The sequence below is a fragment of the Indicator indicator genome, chromosome 36 (assembly GCF_027791375.1).
Source record: "Indicator indicator isolate 239-I01 chromosome 36, UM_Iind_1.1, whole genome shotgun sequence".
NCBI lineage: Eukaryota > Metazoa > Chordata > Aves > Piciformes > Indicatoridae > Indicator > Indicator indicator.
The window spans coordinates 179,224-200,949 of NC_072045.1; the positions used below are offsets into that span (position 1 = coordinate 179,224).

Below are 21,726 nucleotides of genomic sequence, written 5' to 3' on the forward strand. Positions count from 1 at the left end.
GGGAGGGGGTGGGGGAGGGGTCTGTTGTCCCTTTGAGCCCCTTTGCGACTCTTCTGGGAGCTGCGTCTCCCCCTGTAGTCCCCGGGGGAGAAGGGAGGGGTCGTGGAGCAGCCCCTCTGATGCTGCAGGTGGGTGCTGGGCACGGGGAGAACGTTTTGGGGCTGGGGGAGACACCTTTCCACCTGCAGTCCCATCCAAAGAGGTGGAAAACAGGCCAGGCAGAGGGAAGCTGACGTCCCGGGAGCCGGGCATGGAACCCCGGCAGGGTTTAATGAGCTGGGATCCACCCGGGCGGGCCTGGGGGTGTTTCCGGCCTGACGAGGGCAGGAGGAGGCGTGAGCCACCCCAGCCACTCCTCACCCACCCTCGGGGCTGAGCTGGGGGAGATGCCAGAGCCGTGGGAACTGGGGGGGGGGAGGGGTGGGAGGTGGTTGGGGGGAAGGGGGCAAGGGTTGGGGTCCTGCTGGGATGCTGAGATCAGGTGAAGAGCAGCACTGGCAAGGTTGGTTAGGTCAAGGGGATGGGGGGGACGCTGCCCACCCCCCTCCTTCCCACTCTAGTCCCACCACCCTTTAATTTTGTCTGGCAGGGAGCAGAAAGGTGCCCAGAGTCCTCGGGCTGTGGGCACTGGGGGTACTGGGGGTGCTGGGGGTGCTGTGGGCACTTGGGGTGCTGGGGGTGCTGGGGATGCTGTGGGCGCTGTGGGCACTGTGGGTGCTGTGGGCACTGGGGGTGCTGGGGGTGTTGTGGGTGCTGTGGGCACTGGGGGTGTTGGGGGTGCTGTGGGCATTGGGGGTGCTGTGGGTGCTGTGGGCACTGGGGGCACTGGGGGCCCTGGGGGTGCTGGGGGTGCTGTGGGCACTAGGGGGTGCTGGGGGTGCTGGAGGAACTGGGGGTGCTGTGGGCGCTGGGGGTGCTGTGGGCACTAGGGGTGCTGGGGCTGCTGTGGGTGCTGTGGGAACTGGGGGTGCTGTGGGTGCTGTGGGTGCTGGGGGCACTGGGGGTGCTGGGGGCACTGTGGGTGCTGGAGGAACTGGGGTTGCTGTGGGCATCGGCAGTGCTGTGGGCGCTGGGGGTGCTGTGGGCACTGGGGCTGCTGGGGCTGCTGTGGGTGCTGTGGGCACTGTGGGTGCTGTGGGCACTGGGGCTGCTGGGGGTGCTGGGGCTGCTGTGGGTGCTGTGGGCGCTGGGGGTGCTGGGGGTGCTGTGGGCACTGTGGGTGCTGTGGGCACTGGGGCTGCTGGGGGTGCTGTGGGAACTGGGGGTGCTGTGGGTGCTGTGGGCACTGGGGGTGCTGGGGGTGCTGTGGGCACTGGTGGTGCTCCCAAGGAACCCAACACCTCTCACCCTGATTCCTGCCCTGAGCCACAATTTGCCATCACCCAGAGGTTCCAGGAGCAACCCCTGCGTGTAAATCCCACGGGATCCAGCAGGGCTGGCACCAGGCTCTCTGTTCCACTAACCTGAACTCCGCCTGGCACGGTGCCCACTCCTGCTTACAGTCACACAAACCTCCCCCACCCTAGGAGTCATTTTTTTGGGGGGAGGGTGAGAAAGCTTCTGGGGGAGGAGGGGGAGGAGGTCTCAGCAGCACCCAACCTGTGGCTGCTCCACAGCTGGAGGCCTCGGGGGGCAGCAGGGCTGAGCTGCTCCCTGCCAGCCCTGCTGGCCCTGCTGGTTCTTCCTGGGCACTGAGCTGCGGGTTGTAAATCTCTGCTGCTGCAGCTGAGCTCTGCAGGTCAAGGAGCTCTCTGCCTTTGGCCATTGTTGGCTCCTTGTGGCCGTGGGAAGCCCCAGGCTGGGGCCAGCACAGGGTTTGGCTGCCTGTTGGCACAGCTGCTGCTGGCAGAGAGCCCTGGCACCTGCTGCCAGCCCCTTCCTGCCTGCCCAGGCTGCAATTTTGATGTCTAATTAAGCTCTGAATCACTCTTCTTTGCTTTTTCACCCTCTTCCTCCTGCTCCTGGCTTCTGGTAGATCTTTTCCCAGCTGCCTTCACCTGGTGCTCAGCTCCATGGAGGGTCCCAGGTTTGCCAGCTGCAGGTGGCTGGTGGCTGTGCTTGGCATGGCCCAGGAACAGGCTGCTTGGAGCCAAAGGGTGGCACACGGGGGGGTAACAGCGATGCCTGAGGGTACAATGGGCTGAGTGGTGCCAGCTGCAGCAGGGACATTGTGGGTATTGAGAGCAGGGCATGAGAGCAGCCATGGGGGGAGGACTTGGGAGTGCTGGGGGTGAAGAGCTGGACAAAAGCTGGCACTGAGTGCTGCCAGCCCAGAGCCAGCCCTGTCCTGGGCTGATGCCCAGCAGTGTGGGCAGCAGGGGCAGGGAGTCCTGGGTCCAGTTCTGGGCTCCCCAGTTCAAGGGCACAGGGAACTACTGGAGAGAGTCCAGGGGAGGCTCTGAAGATGCTTGAAGGGCCCTGGAGCAGCTCTGTGAGGAGCAAAGGCTGAGAGCCCTGGGGCTGAGAGCCTGGAGGAGAGCAGCCCCAGAGGGGAGCTGAGCAATGCTCAGCAAGAGCTAAAGGAGCTGTGGGGGGCAAGAGGCTGGGGCCAGACTCTGCTCAGTGGTGCCCAGGGACAGGCCAAGGGGCAAAGGGCACAAACTGGCACCCAGGAGGTTCCATCTGAATAGGAGCAGAAAACTCTTTGGTGTGAGGGTGCTGGAGGCCTGGAGCAGGCTGCCCAGAGAGGTTGTGGAGTCTCCAACCCCCCTGGGCATTGTGGTGCTGGGCAAGCTGCTGTGGGTGCCCTGCTGGAGCAGGGGCTTGGACTGGATGATCTCTGCTGGCACCAAGCTGTGTGGTGCAGCTGACAGGCTGGAGGGAAGGGATCCATCCAGAGGGACCTGGACAGGCTGCAGAGCTGGGCACAAGCCAACCTCAGGAGGTTCAACGAGACCAAGGGCAAGGTCCTGCAGCTGGGTCAGGGCAATCCCAAGCACAAATCCAGGCTGGGCAGGGACTGGCTGGAGAGCAGCCCTGAGGAGAGGGACTTGGGGGTGCTGGGGGATGAGAAGCTCAACAGGAGCCAGCAGTGAGCACTTGCAGCCCAGAGAGCCAAGCAGAGCCTGGGCTGCAGCAGGAGAAGTGTGGCCAGCAGGGCCAGGGAGGGGATTCTCCCCCTCTGCTCCACTCTGCTGAGACCCCACCTGGAGCTACTGTGTCCAGTTCTGGAGCCTCTGTTCCAAGAGGGATCTGGAGGTGCTGGAAGGTGTCCAGAGAAGGGCCATGAGGATGAGCAAAGGGCTGGAGCTGCTCTGCTATGAGGACAGACTGAAAGAGTTGGGGTTGTTCAGTCTGAAGAAAAGAAGGCTCTGAGGTGACCTTCTTGTGGCCTTCCAGGATCTGAAGGGGGCTCCAAGAAAGCTGGGGAGGGACTTTTTAGGGTGTCAGGGAGTGACAGGACTGGGGGGAATGGAATAAAGCTGGAAGTGGGGAGATTCAGACTGGACATGAGGAAGAAATTCCTCACCTTGAGAGTGGTGAGAGCCTGGAATGGGTTGTCCAAGGAGGTGGTTGAGGCTCCATCCCTGGAGGTGTTCAAGGCCAGGCTGGATGAGGCTCTGGCCAGCCTGATGCAGTGTGAGGTGTCCCTGCCCATGGCAGGGGGTTGGAACTGGCTGAGCCTTGTGCTCCCTTCCAATCCTGACTGATTCTATCATTCTCTGATTCTATGATCTCCAGAGCTCCCTTCCAAGTCCTCCATGCTGGGCTTCTGGGGTTCTGGCACTGCTCAGCAGTGCAACTCTCTGTAGTTGTCCTGGTTCCTAGATCCTGGCAGTGGTGGCATCATGGCTGAGAAGGAGCCAGGCTCAGGCTGCCCAGCTGGGAAGCAGCAGCTGCCAGGTCAGTTTCCAGAGAGGGCATTTGGGGTTTTTGCTCTTTCTTTAGAGAGTTCATGAAAAAGCTGAGGGTGGGGCTGGGCTGGGAGTTGGGGGAGAAGAGCTTTGGGGTGAAATGGTGTGGAAGGATTTGCCATCAGCTGGGGGGTGGGGGTTGGGGAACCACTGCTGGGATGTCCCTGGCTGGGCAGGATCTGCACTGGAGCAGCAAAAATGACATCAGGAGAGGAAGGAGCAGTCTGCAGCACAGCAAAGGCTTGGAGCAGGCAGACTTCACCTGGCCTGGCTGTACCTTCAGCCAACACCTGAGCCCATGGAGGACACAGCAACCCTACAGCTCTGGAAGCTTCTGGCCTCCTGCTCCACCTTTGCCCACCCCAGGGAGCCAACTCTGTCCCAGCTGGACCTCCAACAGCTCTCAAGCTGTAGGTGCTCTGGGGACATTCCAGCTGACCAGCAGTGGTCACCAGGAGCTCAGGGGCACCACCACTTCCCCTTGTGTCCTGGGAGGGCAGAGGCTGATGGCCAGGGGCTGGCTGGGCACAGCTGGCAGCCACCCTCTTGCTTTTGCAGCCTTCTCCTGGGAGGTGAGGGCCAACGACCGCAGCTACCACAAGCAGTTCAAGAAGAAATTTGCCTTCTGCCTGACCAGGGAGAAATATTCAGTGAGTCCTTTCCAACCCCTGAGTCCTGAGCTGCTGGTGGCTGGGGATGAGATGGGAGAGATCTAGAGGAGGCTGAAGGATGCTGCCCTGGGTGCCCTAGGAAGGAGAATTTTTAGAACCTTTAGGAAGAGAAATTTTAGAACCGTTAGGAAGAGAACTTTTAGAACCTTTGGGAAGAGGATTTTTAGAACCTTTAGGAAGAAAATTTTTAGAACCTTTAGAAAGAGAATTTTTAGAACCTTTAGGAAGAGAATTCTTAGAACCTTTAGGAAGAGAATTTTGAGAACCTTTAGAAGGTTTTTGACTGAACAAAACCCAGCTGGGGGTTGTCTTCAGCTAGGCAATGACCACTTGGGTGTCCCTGGCTCTAGATCAGCAGAAGTAAAAGGTTTTGTTGCTCTTGCTCTGAGCAACTCTCTCCTGTTTTCCTTCTGGCTTGGGCAGCTAGAGGCAGTTTGAGTCGGGAAGATCCCAAATCCACCAGGAGGTTCCTGGCATTTTCCAAACACATCCTTGAGGCCACCAGGGTTGGACTCCTGCTCTGGGGGTGACTCTGCCTTTCTCCTGCAGGGCAATGCCATTAAGACAGCCAAGTACAACATCTTCACCTTCCTGCCTCTGAACCTCTATGAGCAGTTCCACAGAATGGCCAACCTCTACTTCCTCTTCGTCATCCTCTTGCAGGTGAGGTGGACACCAAGGTAAGAAAGAGAGGGTACAGGTGAGGCTGTCCAGAAAAGGAGGCTTTAGAGGAGGAGACTTTGGTCTCCTGGTGTCCAGGAGGTGAGGTGGACACTAAGGTAACAAAGAGAGGGCACAGGTGAGGCTGTCCAGAAGAGGAGGCTTGAGAGGAGGAGACTTTGGTCTGCAGTGGTGTCCAGGAGATGAGGTGGACACTAAGGTAAGAATGGGCACAGGTGAGGCTGTCCAGAAAAGGAGGCTTGAGAGGAGGAGACTGTGGTCTGCAGTGGTGTCCAGGAGGTGAGGTGGGCATCAGGGTGAGAAAGACATCAAGGTGAGAAAGAGAGGGCACAGGAAAGGCTGTCCAGAAAAGGAGGCTTTAGAGGAGAAGAATTTGATCTGCAGTGGTGTCCAGGTGGTGAGGTGGACACCAAGGTAAGAATGGGCACAGGTGAGGCTGTCCAGAAAAGGAGACTTGAGAGGAGGAGATTTTGGTCTCCAGTGGTGTCCAGGATGCTGCTTTTCAGAGGTGCTCAGTGCCTGCCATGAACTTTTGGGTCACCACATCAGTGGACAAGGGAAGAGTTCTGGAGGTCATCTGGAATTCTGTAAGGCCTTGGACATGATCTCCCCCCCCACCCCCTCTCCAAGTTCCTTCTCTCTACCTTGGAAAGGTCTGGATTTGATGTGGAGATTCCTTGGTGGCTAAGGAGCTGCTGTGATGCTCATGGTCAAGAGGGCAGTGGCTCCATGTCCAGATGGAGATGGGTGACAAGCAGGAGAAGTAAGCCCAGGGTGAAGCTATTGAGGTTTAACAAGGCCAAGTGATGCCAAAGGTTGTCCAAACCATTCAGGAGTGAGAGATGAAGTGCTGGAGACCTTCTGGTGGCCTTGCAGTGCTTCAAGGGCTGAGCAGAAAGCTGGAGACAGACTTTGGAGCAGGGCCTGTTGGGACAGGACAAGGGGAGGTGGTTTGGAACTGCAAGAGGGAGATTGAGAGTGGAGAGAAGGAGGAAATGTTTGACCCTGAGGGTGCTGAGAGCCTGTCCCAGGCTGCCCAGAGAGTTGGGAGCTGCCCCATGGCTGGCACCAGTGCAGGTCAGGTTGTTTGGGGCTGTGAGCAACCTGCTCTGGTTGGGGATGTCCCTGCTGGCTGACTGGATGAGCTTGGAAGGTCCTTTCCCACCCAAACCATTCTCTGATAAAACTGGGAAGGGGCTAACCCTTTCCCATCTGCCTTGGGATGCTCCTGGAATCTCCCTCCTCATGCTCCCAGCCATGATGGAGCATAATCCTTGGATTAGCTGCTCTCCAGAGGTCCCTTCCAACCCTCTACCATTCCACAGTTGTGTCCCTGCTGGAGATGCTTCACAGGGAGCTGCTGCCTCCCAGCAGCCTCCTCCTGATCAGAGAAGGGGAAGAAAGCTCCAAGGAGCCCCACAGTGGGACACAGACACAGCCCAGGGGTGGATGACTGGAAAATAATTTATTGAAGAAACAGAAAGCTGCAGGGCTTGGCCTGGATGATCTTTGCAGGTCCCTTCCCACCCAATCCCGTCTGGGAGTCTGTGAGCTCTGAGGGTTTGACCTCCATCATTTGAGTGCTTCAGAGCAGCTGGGCTTGGATGCAAGCCAAGCTCAGGCAGACCCCAGCCAACCAGCTCCCTGTCTGTGCTGTGCTGAGGGCTCCAGAGCTGCCCCAGCACTGCAGGGGGGGTCAGAGCAGAGCACAGCAGAGGGGCAGAATCCCCTCCCTGCCCCTGCTGCCCACCCTGCTGGGGACCAGCCCAGGACAGGGCTGGGGCTGGGCTGGCAGTGCTCAGTGCTGACTCAGCTCCACCTTTGCACCCCCAGCACCTCCAAGTCCTTCTCCCCAGGGCTGCTCTCCAGCCTTTCTGGCCAACCAAAACCCCACATCCAGCTCCCACCTGCAGCACAGAGCTGTGGAGCTACTTCTCAGCTGGGCTCCTGCCCTCCTCAGCTGCTGACTGGGAAGGGAAGCTGAGAGGGAGAGGTCACCTCGAGTGACTCAAACACTCCAAGTGTCCCAAGGAGGCTGAAAGCTGTGTCAGAGGTGCCAAATTCTCCTTCCCCAGACCATCCCTGAGATCTCCACACTGCCTTGGTACACTCTGCTCTTCCCCCTCAGCATCCTGCTCTGCATCCGGGGCCTGCGGGACCTGATCCATGACATCGTGAGTGGGGCTGGGAGCCCAGGGCTGGGAGGAGGGGTTGAGGGCAGGGTGGAGTGGGGGGAGGGTCAGCAGGGTGCCCATCTGTGCTGGAGGGTGAAGGGGCCAGCCTGGGGATTGTGCCATTCCTGGAGGTATTTAAAGCCAGGCTGGAGGTGGCTGTGAGCAGCCTGAGCCAGTGGGAGGTGTCCCTGTCCCTGGCTGGGGGGGTTGGGACTGGCTGAGCCTTGAGGTCTGTTCCAGCCCTGACACTTCTGTGAGTCATCATTCCTGGGGTGCCACCAAGCCCACCTGAATCAACCTGACCCAACCTGAATCAACCTGACCCAACCTGACCCAACCTGAATGAACCTGAATCAGCCTGACCCAACCTGAATCAGCCTGACCCAACCTGAATCAGCCTGACCCAACCTGACCCAACCTGACCCAACCTGAATGAACCTGAATCAGCCTGACCCAACCTGAATCAACCTGACCCAACCTGACCCAACCTGACCCAACCTGAATCAGCCTGACCCAACCTGACCCAACCTGAATCAGCCTGACCCAACCTGACCCAACCTGAATCAACCTGACCCAACCTGAATCAACCTGACCCAACCTGACCCAAACTCAACCAACCTGACCCAACATGACCCAACCTGACCCAATCTGAACCAACCTGACCCAACCTGACCCAACCTGAATCAACCTGACCCAACCTGACCCAAAATGAACCAACTTCAACCAACCTGACCCAATCTGAATCAACCTGACCCAACCAGACCCAACCTGTCCCATCCTGACCCAACCTGACCCAACCTGACCCAACCTGAACCAACCTGACCCAACCTGACCCAACCTGAATCAACCTGACCCAACCTGACCCAACCTGTCCCATCCTGAACCAACCTGACCCATCCTGACCCAACCTGACCCAACCTGATGCAACCTCACCCATCCTGACCCATCCTGACCCATCCTGACCCAACCTGGCCCAACCTGGCCCAACCTGACCCAATCTGACCCAACCTGACCCAACCTGAATGAACCTCACCCAACCTGACCCAACCTCAACCAACCTGACCCAACCTGAATCAACCTGACCCAACCTGAACCAACCTGACCCAACCTGACCAACCTGACCAACCTGACCAACCTGACCCAACCTGACCAACCTGACCCAACCTGACCAACCTGACCAACCTGACCCAACCTAACCAACCTGACCCAACCTCAACCAACCTGACCCAACCTGAATCAACCTGACCCAACCTGACCCAACCTGAATCAACCTGACCCAACCTGAACCAACCTGACCCAACCTCAACCAACCTGACCCAACCTGAATCAACCTGACCCAACCTGAATCAACCTGACCCAACCTGACCCAACCTCAACCAACCTGACCCAACCTCAACCAACCTGACCCAACCTGAATCAACCTGACCCAACCTGACCCAACCTGAATCAACCTGAATGAACCTGACCCAACCTGACCCAACCTGACCCAACCTGAATCAACCTGACCCAACCTGACCCAACCTCAACCAACCTGACCCAACCTCAACCAACCTGACCCAACCTGAATCAACCTGACCCAACCTGACCCAACCTGACCCAACCTGACCCAACCTCAACCAACCTGACCCAACCTGAATCAACCTGACCCAACCTGACCCAACCTGACCCAACATGACCCAACCTGAATCAACCTGACCCAACCTGACCCAACCTGACCCAACCTGACCCAACCTCAACCAATCTGACCCAACCTGAATCAACCTGACCTAACGTGACCCAACTTTCCCAGGCTGGTCCCCAGAACCCCTCAGTGAAGTTCAGCCTCCCTCTTTCTTCATCAGAAGTCATCCCCAGGTGTCTCCAGGAGCAAGCAGCTGCTGCCTGAGTGCTGAGGAAGCACAGTGTGCCTGCTCTCCTGGACTGAGGAAGACTTCTGGCTGCTTTTTTTTTCCCCTTTTTTTCCCTCTGGGCAGGGTCGTCACCAAAGTGACAGAAAGATCAACAGCAGGCCCTGTGAAATCCTCTCTGGGAAGAGGTGAGAGGCTCTGGGAGCCTGCCCCTTGCTTTCCAGGGATGCATGGACTGATGGAGTGTCCAAAGGGCTGAGCACAGCTGAGAGAAGGGGTTGGGTGGGACAGGGAGGGGATTGGGTGGGACTGTGAGGGGTTTGATGGCACTGGGAGAGGGTTGGTGGCACTGGGAGGGGTCTGTTGGGACTGGGAGGGGTTTGGTGGCACTGGGAGAGGGTTGGTGGCACTGGGAGGGGGTTGGTGGCACTGGGAGGGGTTTGATGGCACTGGGAGGGGGTTGGTGGCACTGGGAGGGGTTTGGTGGCACTGGGAGAGGGTTGGTGGCACTGGGAGGGGGTTGGTGGCACTGGGAGGGGTTTGATGGCACTGGGAGGGGGTTGGTGGCACTGGGAGAGGGTTGGTGGCACTGGGAGGGGTTTGGTGGCACTGGGAGAGGGTTGGTGGCACTGGGAGAGGGTTGGTGGCACTGAGAGGGGTTTGGTGACACTGGGAGGGGGTTGGTGGCACTGGGAGGGGGTTGGTAGCACTGGGAGGGGTTTGGTGGCACTGGGAGGGGTTTGATGGCACTGGGAGGGGGTTGGTGGCACTGGGAGGGGGTTGGTGGCACTGGGAGAGGGTTGGTGGCACTGGGAGGGGTTTGGTGGCACTGGGAGGGGTCTGTTGGGACTCTCTCTGACTCTGCAGACTCCCATCCCCTCCCAGCCTCCTGCTGCAGGCCCAGCTCAGGGAGGGTCATGTCCCAGTCCCACCCAGCAGGTCCAACCCCCTCTGGCTACAGAAGTCCCTCCAGGTCTTCACATCTAAGCCATGAGGTCCTACCACTACTGGCCCCTGGGCCAGGGGAGGACCAATGCTCCCCACTGGTGGCCAGGGGGCTGAAGGTCCCTGTCACCTGCAGGTCCAGAGGGTGTGACACATGAGCCTGGTGCCCTCCTTGCTGCCCAGCCATGCTGTGGGCATGCAGGAGGGAGGCCACCATGGGGGCAGAGAGCCAACAATCCTTAAAGCCCATTCAGAGAATCCTGGAATGGCTCAGGTTGGAAGGGACCTTAGGGATCATCTGCTCCAAACCCCCTGCCACAGGCAGGGACACCTCCCAGCAGCACAGGCTGCTCAAAGCCTCATCCAGCCTGGCCTTGCACACCTCCAGGCAGGAGGCAGCCACAGCCTCCCTGGGCAGCCTGTGCCAGAGTCTCACCACCCTCACACCAAAGAACTTCTTCCTCAGCTCCACTCTAACCCTGCTCTGCCTCAGCTCCAAACCATTCCCCTTGGCCTGGCTCAGACACCCTCAGGAGAAGTCTCTCTGCAGCCTTCCTGCAGGATCCCTTCAGGTCCTGGCAGGCAGCTCTGAGGTTCCCCCCAGAGTCTTCTCCTCTGCAGGCTCCCCCAGCACCCTCAGCCTATCACTTGTTCCTTGGGAGCAGAGCCCAACCCTCACCTCACTCCAACCTCCTCTCAGGGAGCTGGAGAGAGCAATGAGGTCTCCCTCAGCCTCCTCCTCTCCAGGCTGAACACCCCCAGCTCCCTCAGCCTGGCCTCAGGGCAGAGCTGCTCCAGCCCTGGGATCATTGTGGCCTCCTCTGGACTCACGTCCTGAGGCAGCTGGGGTGGACACAGGCTGCTCCAGGGGGGTACAAACCACCTCTGTCTCCATCCCCTCTGCTCTGTGAGCTTACAAATCCCTCCCCCTCCCTCTCCCCCTCCCTCTCCCCCTCCCCCTCCCCCTCCCTCTTCCCCTCCCTTCCCCCTCCCCCTCCCCCTCCCCCTCCCTTTCCCTCTCCCCCTCCCCCTCCCCCTCCCTCTCCTTCTCCCCTTCCCTTTCCCCCTCCCTCTCCCCGTCCCTCTCCCTTTCCCCCTCCCCCTCCCCCTCCCCCTCCCCCTCCCCCTCCCCCTCCCTCTCCTTCTCCCCTTCCCTTTCCCCCTCCCTCTCCCCGTCCCTCTCCCTTTCCCCCTCCCCCTCCCCTTCCCCCTCCCCTTCCCCCTCCTCCTCCCTTTCCCCCTCCCTTTCCCTCTCCCCCTCCCCCTCCCCCTCCCTTTCCCCCTCCCCCTCCCCCTCCCCCTCCCTCTCCTTCTCCCCTTCCCTTTCCCCCTCCCTCTCCCCGTCCCTCTCCCTTTCCCCCTCCTCTCCCTCTCCCTCTCCCCCTCCCTGCCCTGCAGGTTCCTCTGGCAGCAGTGGTCTCACATCTGCGTGGGGGACATCGTGAGGCTGCGCAAGGACAGCTTCGTGCCAGTGAGGAGGGGGCACCAGGGACACTGGGGGGGGACACAGGGGGTTGGTTTGGAGGAGCAGGGACTCAGCAGCTGCCCTCTCCCCCCCCCACCTCCCCTTCTTTGCCCTTCAAGGCTGACATGCTCCTGCTGTGCAGCTCGGAGCCCAGCAGCCTGTGCTATGTGGAGACAGCTGAGATCGATGGGTGAGGAACAGAGCAGGGAGCTGTGGGACTGGGGAGACATCTGGGAGCTCAGCAGCTTCAGCCTCTTGCCTGCAGCTCAGCAGCTTCAGCCTCCTGCCTGCAGCTCAGCAGCTTCAGCCTCTTGCCTGCAGCTCAGCAGCTTCAGCCTCCTGCCTGCAGCTCAGCAGCTTCAGCCTCCTGCCTGCAGCTCAGCAGCTTCAGCCTCCTGCCTGGAGCTCAGCAGCTTCAGCCTCCTGCCTGGAGCTCAGCAGCTTCAGCCTCTTACCTGGAGCTCAGCAGCTTCAGCCTCTTACCTGCAGCTCAACAGCTTCAGCCTCCTGCCTGGAGCTCAGCAGCTTCAGCCTCCTGCCTGGAGCTCAACAGCTTCAGCCTCCTGCCTGGAGCTCAGCAGCTTCAGCCTCTTGCCTGGAGCTCAGCAGCTTCAGCCTCCTGCCTGCAGCTCAGCAGCTTCAGCCTCTTGCCTGGAGCTCAGCAGCTTCAGCCTCTTGCCTGCAGCTCAGCAGCTTCAGCCTCCTGCCTGCAGCTCAGCAGCTTCAGCCTCCTGCCTGGAGCTCAACAGCTTCAGCCTCCTGCCTGCAGCTCAGCAGCTTCAGCCTCCTGCCTGGAGCTCAGCAGCTTCAGCCTCCTGCCTGCAGCTCAGCAGCTTCAGCCTCCTGCCTGGAGCTCAGCAGCTTCAGCCTCTTACCTGGAGCTCAGCAGCTTCAGCCTCCTGCCTGCAGCTCAGCAGCTTCAGCCTCTTACCTGGAGCTCAGCAGCTTCAGCCTCTTGCCTGGAGCTCAGCAGCTTCAGCCTCCTGCCTGGAGCTCAGCAGCTTCAGCCTCTTGCCTGCAGCTCAGCAGCTTCAGCCTCTTGCCTGGAGCTCAGCAGCTTCAGCCTCCTGCCTGCAGCTCAGCAGCTTCAGCCTCTTGCCTGCAGCTCAGCAGCTTCAGCCTCTTGCCTGCAGCTCAGCAGCTTCAGCCTCCTGCCTGGAGCTCAGCAGCTTCAGCCTCTTGCCTGCAGCTCAGCAGCTTCAGCCTCTTGCCTGGAGCTCAGCAGCTTCAGCCTCTTGCCTGCAGCTCAGCAGCTTCAGCCTCTTACCTGGAGCTCAGCAGCTTCAGCCTCTTGCCTGCAGCTCAGCAGCTTCAGCCTCCTGCCTGGAGCTCAGCAGCTTCAGCCTCCTGCCTGCAGCTCAGCAGCTTCAGCCTCCTGCCTGGAGCTCAGCAGCTTCAGCCTCTTGCCTGGAGCTCAGCAGCTTCAGCCTCCTGCCTGCAGCTCAGCAGCTTCAGCCTCCTGCCTGCAGCTCAGCAGCTTCAGCCTCCTGCCTGCAGCTCAGCAGCTTCAGCCTCTTGCCTGGAGCTCAGCAGCTTCAGCCTCCTGCCTGCAGCTCAGCAGCTTCAGCCTCCTGCCTGGAGCTCACATTTCCACCACTTCTGCAGAGCCACTGCCACTAAACCACAGCCCTCAGCACTGCCTCCATGCATCTTTTACACCCCTCTGGGGGTGATTCCACCACCTGGGCTTTGAAACCCCTCCAGGGATGGGGACTCTAGCACCACCCTGGACTGCCTGTTCCAGTGTCTGAGAACCATTTCTGAGGACCCTTTTCCTGATGTCCAACCTGAACCTTCTCTGAAGGCAGGGCAGGAACCTCTATTGCCATGGAGGAAAGGGGCAGAGACAGCCCAGACTGAAGCCCCCAGTCCTGGGGATCCCCCAGCAGTAGAGGCTCAGCCATGCTGTGAGGTCAGCAGAAGCCATGGGATCTGAGGGATCCTCTGGAAGAGAAACCTTCAGACCTCCTCTCAGAAATGGGATTGGAGCTCCAGCTTTTGAAATGGGAAGTCCAAAACCAGTCTTGGAACTTCCACAGAGCAGCTCATGAGCCAGGGCCTCTCTCTCTCCCCCATCTCTTGACTCCCTCCCAGCCAGGCAGAGGGCAACCACTGTCCATCCCTCCCCCTGCCCATCCCTCCCAGCTCCACCTGCAGGATGATTTAAGGTCAGGGTCTGCAGGCAGGGTCCCTGCCTGGGTGCTGGGTGTCACAGGTCCTGATCTCACTGGTCCTGGCCATCAGCTGCCAGCCAGAGGCTGTCCCTGTCCCATGGGTCTGGCAGCATCAGGAGCAGCTCTGGCACCTCACAGCCTGCCTTTACTCTTCCCTTCCTGCTTCTTGTCCACAGGGAAACAAACCTGAAGTTCAGACAAGCTCTTCTGGTCACCCACCAGGAGCTGGGGAGTGAGGAGAGCTTGGCTGCCTTTGATGGTGAGTACCCAGGCAGGCAAGGATGTGCTCTGCCCAGCAGGATGGGCTGGGATCAGGCTCTATCCCCTCAGGCTCCCCAGCAGGATGGGCTGGGATCAGGCTCTATCCCCTCAGGCTCCCCAGCAGGATGGGCTGGGATCAGGCTCTGTCCCCTCAGGCTCCCCAGCAGGATGGGCTGGGATCAGGCTCTGTCCCCTCAGGCTCCCCAGCAGGATGGGCTGGGATCAGGCTCTGTCCCCTCAGGCTCCCCAGCAGGATGGGCTGGGATCAGGCTCTGTCCCCTCAGGCTTCCCAGCAGGATGGGCTGGGATCAGGCTCTGTCCCCTCAGGCTTCCCAGCAGGATGGGCTGGGATCAGGCTCTGTCCCCTCAGGCTTCCCAGCAGGATGGGCTGGGATCAGGCTCTGTCCCCTCAGGCTCCCAGCAGGATGGGCTGGGATCAGGCTCTGTCCCCTCAGGCTTCCCAGCAGGATGGGCTGGGATCAGGCTCTGTCCCCTCAGGCTCCCCAGCAGGATGGGCTGGGATCAGGCTCTGTCCCCTCAGGCTCCCCAGCAGGAGGTTGCTTTTGGCTGCAAGGAGCCAAAGACCTCACATGGAGGCCATTCCCCAGTGATGAGTCCAGCAGAGCTGTGCCCCTTCCCCTTGCCCTGGAGCTTGACTTTTCCCAAAGGAATCAAGTGCTTGACTCCCAAACCTGAGCTTAGACCCTGGATGGTTTCCCCTTTGGTCCTCCACTGGGTGCAGACTCTCCCCTTGGAGGCTCTGGGGATGCAGGGGGTTGGGTTTGCACCTCCTGCACTGTAGAGCCCAGTGAGGTTCCTGGGCTGAGCACCCTCCCAGCACCACAGGGTGACCATCCCCACCCCACATCCACCTGGGAGATGCCCTAACAATCACTGACTCTCCCCAGGAAGCCCCAAAGCTGCTTTGGAGATAGGGGGGAGGGGAAAGGAGGGGAGGGGAAGGGAGAGGGGAGGAGAGGGGAGGGGAGGGGAGGAGGGGAAGGGAGAGGAGAGGGGAGGAGAGGAGAGGGGAGGGGAGAGGGGAGAGGAGAGGAGAGGGGAGGAGAGGAGAGGGGAGGGGAGACGGGAGGGGAGAGGAGAGGGGAGAGGGGAGGGGAGGGGAGAGGAGAGGGGAGAGGGGAGGAGAGGGGAGAGGGGAGGAGAGGGGAGAGGGGGGAGGGGAGAGGAGAGGGGAGGAGAGGGGAGAGGAGAGGAGAGGGGAGAGGGGAGGGAGGAGGGGGGGAGGGGAGGGGAGAGGAGGAGGGGAGAGGGGGGAGGGGAGGGGAGAGGAGAGGGGAGGAGGGGAGGAGAGGGGGGGAGGGGAGGGGAGAGGAGGAGGGGGAGAGGGGGGAGGGAGAGGGGAGAGGGGAGGAGAGGGGAGAGGGGAGGGGAGAGGAGAGGGGAGGAGAGGGGAGAGGAGAGGAGAGGGGAGGGGGAGAGGAGAGGGGAGGGGAGGGGAGAGGAGAGGGGAGGAGAGGGGAGAGGGGAGGAGAGGGGAGAGGGGAGGAGAGGGGAGAGGGGAGGAGAGGGGAGGAGAGGGGAGGAGAGGGGAGAGGGGAGGAGAGGGGAGGAGAGGGGAGAGGGGAGAGGGGAGAGGGGAGGAGAGGGGAGGAGAGGGGAGGAGAGGGGAGAGGGGAGGAGAGGAGAGGAGAGGGGAGGAGAGGGGAGAGGGGAGGGGAGGGGAGGGGAGGAAGGGAGAGGAGAGGGGAGAGGGGAGGGGAGGGGAGGGGAGGAAGGGAGAGGAGAGGGGAAGGGAAGGGAAGGGAAGGGAAGGGAAGGGAAGGGAAGGGAAGGGAAGGGAAGGGAAGGGAAGGGAAGGGAAGGGAGGGGAAGGGAAGGCCCACGTGAAGCATGGCCTCTGCTGCAGGGAGGGTGAGCTGTGAGGAGCCCAGCAGCCGCATGCACAGCTTCACAGGCAGCCTGGAGTGGAGGGGGCAGAGCTTCCCCCTGGACAGTGAAAGGATCCTGCTGCGGGGCTGCAGGCTGCGCAACACCGACCTCTGCTACGGCCTGGTGCTCTATGCAGGTGAGACCTGGCCCCAGCTGCCTGCACAGCTGGGGGAGGTTGAAGTTCCACCCCAAGCCCCCCAGCATAAACTGGCCAGAGCAGCTCAGCTGCAAGCAACTGAAGCTGCATTGACAAGCAAAGCCAGAGTCTAGAAATCTGGAGTGCAAGGAACAGACACCACTGCCAGGCGTGTACGATTCAGAAAGGAGGAGGAGGAGAGGCTGGGGCTGCTTGGGCTGCAGAGGAGAAGACTGAGAGGGGGGTTGATAAGTATTTATAAATATCTGAGGGCTGGGGGTCAAGAGGGAAGGGACAGGGACAGGCTCTGCTCAGCTGCACCCTGGGATAGGACAAGGAGCAATGGACATAAACCACAGCACAGGAGGTTCCACCTCAACATGAGGAGGAAGTTCTGCACTGGGAGGGGCACAGAGCACTGGAGCAGGCTGCCCAGAGAGGTTGTGGAGTCTCCTCTGGAGACTTTCCAGCCCCATCTGGATATGCTCCTGTGTGACCTGTGCTGGATTCTATGGTCCTGCTCTGACAGGGGGGTTGGACTCAATGAAGTGTGGCCAGCAGGTCAAGGGAGGTGATTCTCCCCCTCTGCTCAGCTCTGCTGAGACCCCACCTGGAGTACTGTGTCCAGTTCTGGAGCCCCTATTACAAGAGGGATCTGGAGATGCTGGAAGGTGTCCAGAGAAGGGCCATGAGGATGAGCAGAGGGCTGGAGCTGCTCTGCTATGAGGACAGACTGAGAGAGTTGGGGTTGTGCAGTCTGGAGAAGAGAAGGCTCTGAGGAGACCTTCTTGTGACCTTCCAGTGTCTTAAGGGGGATGCAAGAAAGCTGGGGAGGGACTTTTTAGGCTATCAGGAAGTGACAGGACTGGGGGGAATGGAATAAAGCTGGAAGTGAGGAGATTCAGACTGGACGTGAGGAAGAAGTTCTTCCCCATGAGAGTGGTGAGAGCCTGGAATGGGTTGTGCAGGGAAGTGGTTGAGGTCCCATCCCTGGAGGTGTTTGCAGCCAGGCTGGATGAGGCTCTGGCCAGCCTGATCCAGTGTGAGGTGTCCCTGCCCATGGCAGGGGGGTTGGAATTGGATGATCCTTGTGGTCCCTTCCAACCCTGACTGATTCTATCATTCTCTGATCTCCCACCTACAATTTCTTCAGAGGGCCACCTCAGGCTGCTCAGAGAAGCTGTGGATGCCCAATCCCTGGAAGCACTCCAGAGCAGGCTGGATGGAGCTTTGAGCAACCTGAGCCAGTTTTTGACACTATCCCCCACAGCAAACTCCTGGTCAAGCTGGCAGCCTGTGGCTTGGACTGGAGCACTCTGTGCTGGGTTAGGATCTGGCTGGATGGCTGTCAGCTGCTGGTCTGGAGGAAGCCAGCACCACTCAGCTACAAGACAACCTCCTGGGGGCTGTGGCTTTGCCTTTTCACTCCTGAAACGTTTCTCATCCAGGGTTTGACTCCAAAATTATGAGGAACTGTGGGAAGATCCAGAGGAAGAAGACCAAGCTGGAGCGGCTGCTGGACCGGCTGGTGGTCATCGTGAGTGTGCTGCAGGCAGCTCCTGCCCTGGCCCTGCCCTGCCCTCCTGGGGCTGCTCACAAGTCTGCTCTTGAAGGACTTCTTGCTTGGATGCTGTTGGTTTTCTTAAGCTTGCAACATTCTGCTCAGAAGAGCTTCGGTTGGACCATGGGCAAAGAGGCAGTGGTGGCCCCAGGAAGCAGCAGCTCTTGGCTCCGGTCTTAGAATCAGAGAATGATAGAATTAGTCAGGGTTGGAAGGGAGCACAAGGATCATCCAGTTCCAACCCCCCTGCCATGGGCAGGGACACCTCACACTGGATCAGGCTGGCCAGAGCCTCATCCAGCCTGGCTGCAAACACCTCCAGGGATGGAGCCTCAACCACCTCCCTGGACAACCTGTGCCAGGCTCTCACCACTCTCATGGGGAAGAACTTCTTCCTCATGTCCAGTCTGAATCTCCCCACTTCCAGCTTTATTCCATTCTCCTTGTCCTATCACTCCCTGACACCCTAAAAAGTCCCTCCCCAGCTTTCTTGTAGCCCCCTTCAGATCCTGGAAGGCCACAAGAAGGTCTCCTCAGAGCCTTCTCCTCTCCAGACTGCACAACCCCAACTCTCTCAGTCTGTCCTCATAGCAGAGCAGCTCCAGCCCTCTGCTCATCCTCATGGCCCTTCTCTGGACACCTTCCAGCACCTCCAGATCCTTCCTGGAACAGAGGCTCCAGAACTGGACACAGAGCTCCAGGAGTGGTCTCAGCAGAGCTGAGCAGAGGGGGAGAATCCCCTCCCTGGCCCTGCTGGCCACACTTCTCTTGCTGCAGCCCAGGCTCTGCTTGGCTCTCTGGGCTGCAAGTGCTCACTGCTGGCTCCTGCTGAGCTTCTCCTCCCCCAGCACCCCCAAGTCCCTCTCCTCAGGGCTGCTCTCCAGCCACTCACTGCCCAGCCTGGATTTGTGCTTGGGATTGCCTCGACCCAGCTGCAGGACCTTGCTTAAAGCCTGGGTGCTGGCAGCTCTCAGTCTTCAGCTATAAAGCCTCTGGGACCCAGGAGTTGGAGCACTCAGGATCTCCAACCCCTTCTGACAGGCTCCACTGATCCATATCCATGCAGGTCCAAGGTGGGGGCTTGTGCTGAAGGACCTGCAGGCTGTGGCTCAGCACACAGCAGATGGAGGATGGGGGAAGGAGAAGTCCTTCCTCCATGGGGAGCAAAGCAGTGTGGAGGAGCTGGATGGTTCCTGCTCCTGCTGCTGGGGGCTGTGTCCTCACTTCCCAGAGTGGCCAGGAGCACTCCTGCTAAGGGATATCAACTCCAGCACAGGAGGTTCTACCTCAACATGAGGAGGAACTTCTTCACTGGGAGGGGCACAGAGCCCTGGAGCAGGCTGCCCAGAGAGGTTGTGGAGTCTCTTTCTCTGGAGCCTTTCCAGCCCCATCTGGATGTGTTCCTGTGGGACCTGTGCTGGATTCTGTGGTCCTGCTCTGGCAGAGGGCTTGGACTCAATGATCTGCTGAGGTCCCTTCCAACCCCTAGGTCCACAGATCCTGGGATCTGTGATCCTTTGATTCCTCTGCTTGCTGGGAGTTCAGCAGGGAGCTGCAGGACACACTTTGTCCAGGGTGATGGTGGTTAGGAGGGTGGGACAGTTGGGAAGGGATGGTTAGGAGGGTGGGAAAGTTTCACAGAGTTATGGAATGGTTTGAGTGGGAAGGAACCTTGAAGCTCTTCCAGTTCCAAGCCCCTGCCATGGGCTGGGACCCCTCCCTCCAGCCCAGGCTGCTCTCTGTCTGCTGTGCCTGGGCCAAGCTGCAGCCCAAGCTCTGATCCCTCAGCATGGCTTGGGATCAGCTCTAAGAGCCAACCTCAGGACACCTTTCCCTGGGTGTACAGACAAAGGAGACAGCCTGGGAGGGGCAATGGCTGCTCCTAGGGCAGATCCTGGTGGGCTCTGTGAGCCAGGACCTTCTCATACTGCCTTCCCCTCCCAGATCTTCCTGGTGCTGCTGCTCACCTCGCTCTGCCTCGCCCTCGCCTCTGGCTTCTGGGCCAAGACGTTCCAGATGGACCACAGCTACCTCTCTGCTCTCTACAAGCACACCACTCCTGCCCAGCAGGCCTTCTTCAGCTTCTGGGGCTTCACAATCCTTCTGAGCATCATCATCCCCATGTCCATGTACATCACGTAAGAGCCTGGAAGGGGGCAGAGCTCAGCACCCCAATGCCTCTGCCAGCCTCTGGCACCTTGGTTTGCAGCCCCCAAATGAGGCTGAGACCCTGAGCCTGTCAGCCCCAAGGGTTCCCTTAGCTGGGAGAGGGTAAGGAGGGGTGATGGGGGTGGCTTATAAGCATCAATGATGTCCTCTGAGATCTTCTCAGAGGGGAAAGATGCAGAGAGCTCATACTGGGGGTGGAAAAGGTGGAGGAGCTGAAGAGGAGCTGCTGAAGGTGTTTGTGAGCAGGCAGCACTCACAGGGGTGGGGGAAGAAGTTTCCAGCCTCATTGGATGTGAGTTATGAGACCTCCTTCCTCATCCTTTCCTCTACCTGATGCCCCAAGGTTGAATTTGTCTCCCTGGTGAAGAGCTTTTTATTCAGGTGGGGGCTGGCTCACAAGCATCAGTGATGTCCTTTGAGCCCTCTGGAACAGTGACCATGCCCAAGGCAAACCTTTCTGTTTCTCCCAAGCTCTGAGCAGTAGTATCCATGTGGGGAGTTCCCTCTGCCCTTTCTTCTCTGTCAGATTCCCAAGTTCCCCTCTGGATGTGAGTTATGAAACCTCCTACCCCATCCTTCATAGAATCATAGAATGGTTTGGGTTGGAAGGGAGCTCCAAAGCTCATCCAGTCCAACCCCCTGCACTCAGCAGGGACATCCTCCACTAGATCAGGTTGCCCAGAGCCCTCTCCAGCCTCACCTTGAATATCTCCAGGGATGGGATCCCAACCACCTCCCTGGGCAACCTGTTGCAGTGTTCCAGCAGCCACCTGGGGCAGAACTTGTTCCTCACACCCAGTCTCAATCTGCTCTGCTCTAGTCTGAAGCCATTGCCCCTGGTCCTGTCCCTGCAGGCCTTTGCAAACAGTCTCTCCCCATCCTTGCTGTAGCCCCTTCAGGTACTGGCAGGCAGCTCTAAGGTCTCCCTGCAGCCTTCTCTTCTGCAGGCTGAACACCCCCAGCTCCCTCAGCCTGTCCCCATAGCAGAGCTCCAACCCCCTGAGCATTTTCATGACCTCCTCTGGACCCTCTCCATCAGGTCCAGGTCCTTCCTGCATTGAGGGCTGCAGACCTGCACACAGCACTGCAGGTGAGGTCTGAGCAGAGCAGAGCAAAGTGGCAGAATCTCCTCTCTGGCAATGCTGCTCTGGATGCAGCCCAGGCTGTGATTTGCCTCCTGTGCTGCAAGCTCACACTGCCTGCCCCTGTCCAGCTCCTCACCCACCAGCACCCCCAGGTCCCTTTCCACAGGGCTGCCCCCTCCCCCCTCCTCCCCCAGTCTGCATGGCTAGCCAGGATCCTCTCTTCTCTCTGGTGCCCCAGGTTTGAATTTGTCTACCTGGTGAACAGCTTTTTCATCAACTGGGATCTGGAGATGTACTACCCTGTGAAGGACATCCCAGCACAGGCCAGGAGCACCAGCCTCAATGACCAGCTTGGCCAGATTGAGTACATCTTCTCAGACAAGACTGGCACCTTGACCCAGAATGTGATGACCTTCAAGAAATGCTGCATCAATGGCACCATCTATGGAGCTCCTGGTGGGCACAAGTTTGCAGGGACCTGGGAGTGAGGCAGACCTTGAATCCAGGCTGCTCTGGTTCTTTTCCCTCCTCCTGCCTGGCTGGAAATCCCAGACTCACAGACTGCTTTGGGTTGGAAGGGAGCTATCAAGGTCATCTAGTCCAACCCCTCTGTAATCAGCAGGGACATCTGGAACCAGAGCAGGTTGCTCAGAGCCACAAACGACCTGACCTGCACTGGTGCCAGCCATGGGGCAGCTCCCATCTCTCTGGGCAGCCTGGGACAGGCTCTCAGCACCCTCAGGGTCAAACATTTCTCCCTTCTCTCCACTCTCAATCTCCCTCTTTTAGTTCAAACCATCTCCCCTTGTCCTG

General features: G+C 59.5%; 1 protein-coding gene across 1 annotated transcript in view; it reads left to right on the forward strand.

Annotated features, from left to right (window-relative positions):
* Positions 1–250: 250 nt before the first annotated feature.
* The window catches only part of ATP8B3 (ATPase phospholipid transporting 8B3), a 39,483-nt gene continuing 18,007 nt past the window's right edge, over positions 251–21,726 (forward strand). Inside the window, exons 1-12 of the mRNA XM_054396033.1 lie at positions 251–335; positions 4,413–4,504; positions 5,075–5,188; positions 7,282–7,380; positions 9,354–9,415; positions 11,571–11,643; positions 11,757–11,827; positions 13,988–14,070; positions 15,940–16,098; positions 17,547–17,635; positions 19,604–19,797; positions 21,152–21,369. Of these exons, the coding sequence (XP_054252008.1) occupies positions 251–335; positions 4,413–4,504; positions 5,075–5,188; positions 7,282–7,380; positions 9,354–9,415; positions 11,571–11,643; positions 11,757–11,827; positions 13,988–14,070; positions 15,940–16,098; positions 17,547–17,635; positions 19,604–19,797; positions 21,152–21,369 (1,339 nt within the window). The remainder of the gene's footprint in view (positions 336–4,412; positions 4,505–5,074; positions 5,189–7,281; positions 7,381–9,353; positions 9,416–11,570; positions 11,644–11,756; positions 11,828–13,987; positions 14,071–15,939; positions 16,099–17,546; positions 17,636–19,603; positions 19,798–21,151; positions 21,370–21,726) is intronic.